At 33.4% G+C, this 10,469-nt stretch overlaps 1 protein-coding gene across 1 annotated transcript; it reads left to right on the top strand.

The window, feature by feature from the left end:
- Positions 1-340: 340 nt before the first annotated feature.
- LOC133193238 (uncharacterized) lies at positions 341-10,217 on the top strand. Its single transcript, XM_061329199.1, has 3 exons — positions 341-827; positions 3,367-3,585; positions 9,496-10,217. The coding sequence occupies exons 1-3, from the start codon at positions 341-343 to the stop codon at positions 10,149-10,151; spliced, it is 1,362 nt and encodes a 453-aa protein (XP_061185183.1). The 3' UTR covers positions 10,152-10,217.
- The last annotated feature ends 252 nt before the right edge of the window (positions 10,218-10,469 follow it).

The raw sequence follows: 10,469 nt of genomic DNA on the forward strand, positions 1-10,469 counted from the left end.
CTTCTAAAACAGTTAAATTGCTTAATTTTTTTTACACACATACATACGTTGTGAGAAAACAGTGCAAGCTAATGAATTTTCTAAAACACAATATAGAGAACTGAGAATTAAAAAAAAGATTTTTTTTTTTCTTTGCGGCATCCAAGATCGATACCGGTCAATCTGCAAACAGTGAACAGATCAGTTATGTCGTTTCTTAAAAAAAAGAGTAGGCCTCATATTACATTGTAAGTCATTTTAAATTTAATTCCCCGTCGACAGGTGCTCAGTGAGCCTCAGTTCTTTGACACGATCCGACTTGAGCAGTCACCTGGTCACCGTTTGTATGCCAGCATATATAATGGGGCGAAACTACTCAGCGCGAACAAGTATTCGGCGCGAAACCACCTGTCACCGTTCAGACGGTAAAGCCTACTTTCAATTTTGTGAAATCATGCTCACGGTAACAAGAAGAAGGTTATTTCAATGCGTACAAATCTACCAAAATTCATCCAGACGCGTACATGTGGACTTAAAGGAAACACTGAAATCAGCTTTGAGCAATTACGCGGAATTGAAATTGACTCCACTTCGAATTTCAAATTGTAAGTTAGGAAGTAGTTTTTCCAAAACATTTCTGGATTATGAAGTATTCACGAACCCCGATGACGATGCCCTTTATCATGTAAAATTCTCCAGTGTTTTCAAGAAAGGGTTTGACTGTTTAAACAAATATACAGAGAGCAATGTGGGTTTCTTTGATACTTTCCGTTTAAATGGGGTTCCAGACGATGAAAGAGATCATTTTCGTGCTTTAGCTGCGCTGAGGATGTTTCTGTACGAAATGGGTGAGTGTGTACGTATCATTATGACCGTATTTGTCCAAACTTTCCAAACATTTTGCTTTCGCATGAAAATATTATCAATTAATTCATGAAAACATTATGTTGATTATTTGCATTGTTTATGATCATGATGATGTACAAATCACAGTGGCCTGGCGGTAGCAAGTAGTTTCGGCCTTTCTTACGTTCGGCCTGTGGTATGTTAGGCGAGAACCTATTATATAGGTCCCTGGTTAGGCCTACAGTTTTTTTTTTCGGTTTGTTAGAGTTTTGGCTTTAGATAGCCAGTAGTTTTTAAAGAGAAAAAAAAGTGTTATGTGTGGCTGTATAATGCCTAGTCCGAAATATCTGATGTTTTCCTGGCTTTTTTATGATTTTGATATTTTTACATGGCATGTAAAATATCAAAATCGTAAAAAAGCCAGGAAAACGTCAGATATTTCGGACTATATAATGCCCTGATTAGTTTAATGTCCCTATGACCTAATCGCATACTTTTTTGTGAAATACAACTTCAAAAAAGGTTTTAATTCTGGAACTTGTTGAATTTATTGTCAAAATGACAAGTATTATTATTATTTTAATGCATGGTTTGTTTATGAACTTTAAAAAAAAAAATTAGATGCCAAAATTACAACTCGTGCAAATTTTAGCAGTATTTGGGTAGGACTCGGAGGAACCCTTTCCAAACCTTAACCTGATCAACTTTGGGCCAAAATAAAATTATTGTTTGTTTGGAATTGCCTCCCGCCTCATTGAAATGACCCCTCCTGGAAAAATTTTATTGGCCAAAAATAAGATTTTTTTTATTCAATTAATTCTTTGCCTGTTACACTGTACCACATGTGCCACCAAATCACTTAATAAGTGTAGGATCTAAGCAAAACGGGTTCCTGGTTGATGGGAGATACCCCTTACAAAAAGGGAGAAAATAATATGTTCATTCCTTACTGAGATTTTTATCATCAATTTTTAATTTCACTTTAATTTTGAAAAAAAAAATAATTTCCCTCCCTCCCTCCTGGGTCTGAAACCTCCCAGGCGGCAATTCCAAACAAAAAAATGTTTAAGGATGGCCTTGTCAAAAATCAACCCCCACTTATGATTCACCTGTTTTCTTGTCATATTTGGAATAGATAACACAAACTTGTGTAAAAATAAAACATTCATGTAATAATAATATAATTTTTACAAATGCACACCCTTTTTTTGAAAATTTCTATACCTGCACATGGCGTTGGAATTACATGTACATCACACTCTAATGAGCACCACTTTAACCGTTATCAATATTGGATTGTGTTATCATTATTAGTGTGTGTTTTAAATGGATTTATTATTCTATAAAGTTAACAGTACCTATAACGGGTGGTAAGTACATTTATATGAATAAATATTATTTTAAAAGTTTAAAACAGGGTAAAATAATTACTAAGGCCATCATCATGATCATTAAAAATATCTTTAATTCCCCTAACTCGAGCCTAGAATCTGAAGTTGGGTAGGTAGATAGGTAAATATTTATTTTTTTCTGACAATAGCTTTGAAAATACATTATGAATTTCTGATAAGAATGGGGTGTGATGAAAATGTATTTTATAAAAGTTGATAAACATGAAAAAAAAAAAATATTTAAATAATCTTCTTTTAAAAAAAAACTTTTCAGTCGGTGGGATTTAATTGGGTCGGTCAAATAAGATCATTGGAATGCCACATGCAAATTATACATTGACTCTAAGGCAAGTCCCTGGGGTCATTCCCACTCTTTGGAACCGGAAACAATATAATAGCCCCTAAGTCATCTTTGTATTATGACAGGCAGGGTTGGAAGTGGCCTCTGGGTACAAAGTGACTGTTACAGTAATTCATATGAGCTTCTTAACTATGACAAAACCTTCTAAGCATGTCCAGAGTTTTAAAAATTGAAAGTCAAGTTTTAATGCTTTACAATTTTAAATTTCTTGGATATCATTTATTTATTGTCATATATTATACATATATTATGAAATGGAGAATCTTTTGGTTAGATATATATTGAAAAAATTGTCTAGAAAATATAGGAGCAAGAGATATAATATGAAACAATTAAACTCAACATATGAATTCCAATTTCATTCAAAGAAAGATGTTTGTGTACATGATGTATACACATAATATCTAATAATTTAAAAGTCAAACTGTCGGCAACAGAAGATTAGCTCTCAGCAATTTAAAAAAAAAAAACAAAAAGCAAAAAACAAAAAAAAAAACAGTTGTTCTATCTGTACTGTGAATCAAGCACTAAATATCCAAAACAGTTAGATCACAAAAGCTGTAAAAAAAAAAGGCCAATACAAAAAATCAAATGAAGCAATACAACTTGTTCTACATAATTATACCTGTTAATTAAACAGGTTTTATACTGTACATGTAATATATTTATTGTGATAATTTTTGGAGGTCATTTTGAGGCAGAGATTCCATAAATTTTTTACTGCAAACTATACTTTCTGCATTGTAAAATATGGTATTTGAATGGTATGCTACATTTTTTGCATTACAGAATTCCATGAGAAATGTTTGAAAAACCCAAAGAGAAGTGCATTTAATGGCAAAAAGAAAGGAGAAACAGCAGCACTGTTGACCAACCATTTATTGTCACGCTTAGTTTATGGAAATAAATACCTTATCAGCAACAACTACCAAAATCAGCCATCACAGTGTCCATGTTTAAATCCAAATCTATGTTTGGAATATATTTCATATGGCCATACAGGTTTAGGTAAGTTGTGTTTAAAAAAGAAATTTAAGCATGGTATTCAGCCTTTTAACAAAGTTATGGCAATTTTTTCAATCTGGGTTATACAATGACAAATAAATGAAAAGTAGGGATATGTGAAAAAATTTCAAGATTTAAGACTTTTTTCAGTGGTATCTGGTACACCCCTGAGCCAAACACTGTGTGAATTTGGAATTATGGAATAAATACTACAGATTAATTAGACTAAATTCCAATAAATCCAAATTAGTTCCAAATTTATGATTTGAATAAAATAATTCTGGATAATCTATTCAAGAGTTATGGAACATTGCTGAGGATCAGAGGCTGTTAAATTGAAGCTTAAGATTCACATTTTTAGCTCACCATAATAAAGTCAATGGAGCTTAAGCTATACTCTCGGTGCTGGCCTGGAGGTTATAAAACTTCTTGAGTACATACTCTGTGCTCAAACTCATACTCCTTTCTCTAAAACCTTACTCATACTCAAATTTTATATACAAATTAGAGAGGAATTTTTAGCATGAGTATGGGTTTGGAGTACGGAGTTTGAGTTTAAGCACTGAGTATATACTCAGAAAGTTATATAACCTTCAGGCCTGATTACATCCAAAGTTAAAGCTTGTTAATACCAAAGAAATCTGAATTTATACACACTATTTTATCATTACCATGGCCTTTACAGACCTTATTACTAATACAAGAGTCTGTAAACCTCGTTACCCTTGTAACCCTGTTCCTGAAGATACAAGTCTTAAGAGTAAGTAATGACACTTTTGTGATATTGATTTAAGAAAAAGAAATCACAACTAGAGCAAAGCTCTTTGCAACACAACTGTCTGTCTGTTCGTCCATCTGTAAACTTTTCACATTTTCACATTCTTCTCAAGAACCACTAGGCCAATTTTAACCAAAGTTGGTACAAAGCATATTTTGGTACATGTAAATGGAGTTTAAATTTTTAAAATGAAGGGCTTAGCCACTTACAAGGGGAGATATTCAAGAAAAGACAAAAATAGGATGGGATCATTAAAAAAATTTTCTCAAGAAAATAGGAAGGTTACTTGTGGCATTAAATGATTGACTCAGTCAAACTCGAGCAACGAACGGCTGTAAAGTTTAATGTGTATCTTGGAAATTCCTTTGCAGTAGCATATAATAATTTGTACAAAGTTTACAAGGACAAAAGACTTCCAGGAGTTCAATCATTAATTGGATCATTTGTTTTAGTGAAGGAAGGGAGATGGATAGAAATGATGTTTGTTCTGTTGCCCAGTGAAAGCAAGCTGGGCAAGAGATGTGTCCTTAGTTGAGAAATTTGTTATGAAAGACCGCCAAGATAGTTGAATATCTTAACAATGATATACTTATTAAATCCCTAATATATCTTTTACTTTAGACTGTAAACATATCAGATATGATATGATATACTTATTAAATCCCTAAAATATCTTTAACTTTAGACTCTAAGCATATCAGATATGATAAAAAGAAGGCACCCATACTTTACCCACATTGGATAAACGACACTCCCAAGACAGAGGACTTGGGTTGTCATGGTAACCTTGCTCATTCTGGGAATGGATATCCTTATCCACCCATCTTATTGACGAGATTTGGCCATTTTTGACAAATGGACTGTTCTTGTTTTAAAAAAAAACTTGCATGGTAAGAAATATAAGACTCTGAAAAAATCTTTTAGCTTCTGTGAACGGAATGCTTCAGAGCATGTCACGTGACCACCTGTATCACGTGATTCGTGCATGGACAGAACAGTGGCTGATGTGCATTTAAATCAGAGAGGACTTCTTTAAAAATAATGAACACTGAAACTTAATTTCATTTCTGTTATGGAAGTAATTCAGTTAGTTCGCAAACTTTTTGATCACCCCTCGTATAGAAAAAAAATCTTTAAAAATCCTCTTATCAAGAACCACTGGGCCAGAAAAGCTGAAACTTATGTGGAAGCATCCTGGAATAGTTTAAATTCCGAATTGTTCAAATCATGACCCCCAAGGGTAGGATGGGGCCACATTGGGAATCCAAGTTTCACATTGAGATATATAGGAAAAATCTTCAAAATCTTCTCCTCAAAACCACTGGACCAGAAAAGCTAAAACTTATGTGGGAGCTTTCTGAGATAGTGTACATTCAAAATTTTTCAAATCATGACCCCCAGGGGAAGGATGGGGCCACAATAGGTTTTACAAGGAGGGAATCTGGTGAAGAACAGCAACAAGGTTACTCAGGAGAGCAAAATGTGACCCATGGGCCTATTGTTTCTACATTATCTAAAAATCTTCTTCTCAAAAACCATAAAGCCAGGAAAGTTGAAATTTATATGGAAGCACCCTAAGGTAGTGTAGATTCAAATTTGTTCAAATCAGGATTCCTAGGGGTAGAGTGGGGCCATATTGAGAGGGTCTTATTTTTACATTATAGGGAAATTATTAACAATCTTATTCTCATGAACCATTTGGGCAGAAAAGTTGAAACTTATGTGGAAGCATACTCGAGTAGTGTAGATTTATGTTTGTTCAAAATTTGATCCACGAAGGTAGGGAGGGGCCACAATGAGGGGGTCAAATTTTTACATAGGAATATGTATGAAAAAATTTAAATTAAAAATCATCTTTTCAAAAACCGTGTGTCCAGAAGAGTTAAAACTTATGTGGAAACATCCTCATGCAGTGTAGTTTAAATCCAGGTTTGTTCAGTCATGATTCCTAGGGGTAGGATGGAACCACAATTGGGGGGGGGGGGTCGGGTCAAATTTTTGCATGAAAATATATAGGGAATTTTTTTTTAAAAATCTTCTCAAAAAAGCATTTGGCCAGTAAAGTTTAAATTATGTGGAAGCATTTTCAGGTAGTGTAAATTCAATTTTGTTCAAATCATGATCCCTTGGGGGTAGGATGGGGCCACAATGAGTGGTCAAATTTTTTCTTCAAGACTGTTCATGGATTTTTTTTTTTTCAAAATCTTCTCATAAAACATTCGGCCAGAAAAGTTTAAACTGATGTGCAAACATCCTCATGCAGTGTAGAAATCATGATCCTTGGGGTTTAGGGTGGGGCTGCAGTTTGTGGGTGGGGGGGGGGGGGGTCAAAGTTTTATCCAAGATTATCTAATTAAAACCATTTGGCCAGAAAACTTACATTTTATGTGGAAATATCCTAAGATAGTGTACAGTGTACATTCAAATTCCTTCAAATCATGATACATGGGGTAGGGTGGGGCCACAATGGGAGGGGGGTTCAGATTTTTGAATTGAAATATATCTTAGAAAATCTTTAAAAATCCTTAAAAGGGCACTCAATGATAAAATATGTGCAAAAAATTCAATCTTTAAAAATCCTTAAAAGTGCAATCAATGATAAAATATGTGCAAAAAATTTTTTGAAAAAGAAAAAAAAAACATACCGGTGCTTTGCTAAATTTTACAGATAGTTTTGTATTGGACTCTATAAAGCGATATGAACTGCAAGTTTGATTTCAGAAATTTTTGTTGCAAAATTGTAGTTAACCATTTCAATGACAGAAAAAAAGAACTTATATAAACTTCTATTGTTCATATTTGCAATGAATTGATTGATTGATTGTATGTTGTTTAACGTTCCTCTCAAGAATTTTTCACTCATATGGAGACGCCACCAATTGCCGGTGGAGAGCTTCAAATTTTGTCCTATACTCGGCACTTATGGCCATTGAGCAGTGAGGGATCTTTTTCGTGCCAGCACCTACTGCAACACGGGACCTCGGTTTATACAGTCTCCCACAGTGGGATTTGAACCCGCGACGTAAGGATCAACTCCAGGGATTTATCAGCCTATTTTGGGAAATGCCATTTTTGGGGAATTGGGAAAAAATTATCGGCTTTTTGATGAAATTGGGAAAAATTAAAAATGTTGCTTAAATCATGTATTCAGGTGTAATTCATTTAACATTTCAGCATGAACTCTAATTTGGGCAACCAAACAGACAATATATATGATCCAACTTCATACAAGATCAATTATGAATAACAGACTAATAAAAGTAAAATTGACTTCAATGAGTATAAAGTGTTTATACAACTCAGGGTAGTACATGTGCATATGAGATTCCAATTTAGGTCATTACAGAATCTGTTTCTGGAGAATATATAAATCTCCTGCAAGTATACATTTTCTCAAAGTCCTCTTTTAATATGTATTAATGCATTGAAAATATATTTTTCTATTTGAAATAATGCCTACAGACCTTACCATACACTCATAGATCAATTGAGTAGGTAGAAATAACTTAATAAATCTATATAATTACACAATATCACCATTTTCAGAAAAACGGAGGAAATTCGGATTAAAAGTTGGCGATGTTTTTACAGTGTTTTTAAACATGTGTTATGACTGTAGCTTTGCTTAATGACTTAAATAGATGAATATTACAGACAATCTGACAATTTTCCTTGTGTTTTTCCAAGATAATTAAATACAAAAGCATTGTTCACCAATTGGGAAAAAATACTGCCAAATTGGGAAAAATTTAACTCATTTTCAATTGGGAATGGGGCCGAATTTCGGCCCCTGAGAAGGTACTGATAAATCCTTACTTCGCGACTCTAGAGCACTCTAACCACTTATTTGCAATGGAAGAACTCTTTATAAGATTTGATTGAAGCAAAATTACTTTATTGTCGTCCTGTGCAATATTGAATTCTTATATAATACGATGTATTTGATTGCACAGAATCCTTTATTCTGAAACATTTTGATACTTTATTTCTGTTTAATTGATCAAAAAGGTTTAAATAACATACAAATTTATCATCTTAACACATTTTAACAGCAAAATAATATTCTCAAAAATGCAGTTCATATTGTTTTAAAAAACTGTTTTCATCTTAGTAGTAAGCCATTGTTTCTCAGGTGAGTGATGTGGCCCCTGGGCCTCTTGCTCATCAAATTATGCGATTTATTAGTCCCCTACTGGTAAAGCCGGAAGGGACTTTATGTTTCCTCTGAGTCTGTCTGTCTGTCTGTCCGTCTAGCTGTCCCTCTGTCTGTCTGTCAGTCTGTCCCACTTGGTTTTCAGCATTTTTTTTCTAAACGCTTGAAGATATTGAGCTGATTTTTGGTAAGTGAGTGTTGATGAGTTACAAACCAAATTTGCATTTCGTTCTGCTTCAATGATTTTTGATAGAATTATGACCTTTTCAATTTCTCAGGGGTTTTCGGCAATTTTTTTCTTAATGCTTTTAGATATTGAGCTGATTTTTGGCATGCGACTTTACCTTGATGAGTTCAATTAGATCAAGTTCGCATTTCCTTCCACTTCATTGATTTTTAACGGAATTGTGGCATTTTCAATTTTTAACAGGAACCAGATTACACTTGCCTGTAGGGGACTTATATTGCTAATGCAATACTATCAGAATTCTTGTTAACATGAATTTTACAGAATATTTGATAGCAGATTTAGGAATGTTGAGTTAATTGTGCTAAACAAATAATCATTGTGCTGTGTTTGGGTTACGGTCTAGGGAGATTGAACATTTACTGTTCAATTCTCAAAAATGTCTTGAAATTTATAAAAATATTATTCTAGATACATTGAGCTCAATTGGATGGTATGGTGTACTATTTTAAAAACTTTTTAGATTGCCAGCTGTAACAATTTACATGTAGCTGATCCGTCACTCAATGATTCTTGTATTTAAGGACCATATTATCATAAATTAGTTCACAGCTATGAAATTCAACAGTATTTGATTGGCTCCTTCAAAAGATATAAAATAAAAAAAACAAAACAAAAACAAAACAAAAAAAATGAAGTTTTTTGGTGTGATATAGTCTACAAAGTTTAAAGGTCTTTCAAAAGAAACATAATTCTGGTCACATTATAATCAGGAATTCTTGTTTTTAATTTTAGGTTTTGAAGAGCTTTGGTACGGACACCCAGATATAGTTTTAATTCCTGATGAGCTGCCAGATTATATACCCATCTCATTTTTTGAAGAATTCCCAAATGATGAGCTTGATGATGAAAACACAGACCAAGAAAGAGATGGTTTGCAGAGAAATGAAAAATCAACAGAAAAATGTGAAATTAAATCAAAAAACACACATTTTGACAAATGGACAGAACAAATTCTTAGCCAAGCAATCACCTTTGCTTTTTATCAAGGAAACGTTGTGAACAGTAATGGTATTTCACCAGTTTCGGCTTTAATTCCATCTCTAGTACTGACCCCTGCTCATTATTACATAGTTATGTATGATTATGTTAATGACATTTTACTGAGTAGTAGTCTTCAAAGGTGTTCATTGTGGGATGAGAGTTATATGAGGTTAAATTTGTCTGCAGTCCTTCAAATGTGGATGGTACTCAATCATTTGGACTTCGTTCCTGCTCTTAGCCCAAAAGAAGAACATATTTTAGAGGGAAGCTGTAATTTTCACAACATATTACAAAATATGCATCTTTTTGAGAAAACAAAAAATATTTGTCATAAATCAACTTTCAGAGCTCCACACAAATGCGGAAAACTTAACAAGGAAATAAGTATTGATTTGGATGAGTGTTGAGAAGGTGAGAAGAAGTAACAGGGGAAAAGAAAGAGATTTGATAAATTTTTTTTGGTCACCATATATAATGAGAAAAAATAAGATATTGAATTAAAGAAATCATCTTTTTATCATGATTGATATTTTGATATCCTTTTTGATATCCCATTTTTCTCCCTGAAGTTGACCAAACAAGCATTCAAATAATTAACAAGTGAACCATGAACTATTATTACCAGATTTGTAAGGCCTTTTCTTTGTTATTTTCTTTGTTATGACTAGTTATGTGGTCAAAGTAAATCTCTGTAACTTTGTTGTCAAGAGCATTTTTCTCTTCTG

The sequence above is a fragment of the Saccostrea echinata genome, unplaced genomic scaffold (genome assembly GCF_033153115.1).
Source record: "Saccostrea echinata isolate AGI-Se365-2 ecotype Australia unplaced genomic scaffold, CSIRO_AGI_Sech_v1 ptg000027l, whole genome shotgun sequence".
Classification (NCBI taxonomy): Eukaryota; Metazoa; Mollusca; class Bivalvia; order Ostreida; family Ostreidae; genus Saccostrea; species Saccostrea echinata.

Bases quoted from the DNA above. Each gene is read 5' to 3' on its own strand.
- LOC133193238 (XM_061329199.1), top strand. From the start codon at position 341: ATGGGGCGAAACTACTCAGCGCGAACAAGTATTCGGCGCGAAACCACC. The intron at 828-3,366 runs GTGAGTGTGTAC...TTTGCATTACAG, and splicing joins GATGTTTCTGTACGAAATGG to AATTCCATGAGAAATGTTTG. The intron at 3,586-9,495 runs GTAAGTTGTGTT...TTTTAATTTTAG, and splicing joins ATATGGCCATACAGGTTTAG to GTTTTGAAGAGCTTTGGTAC.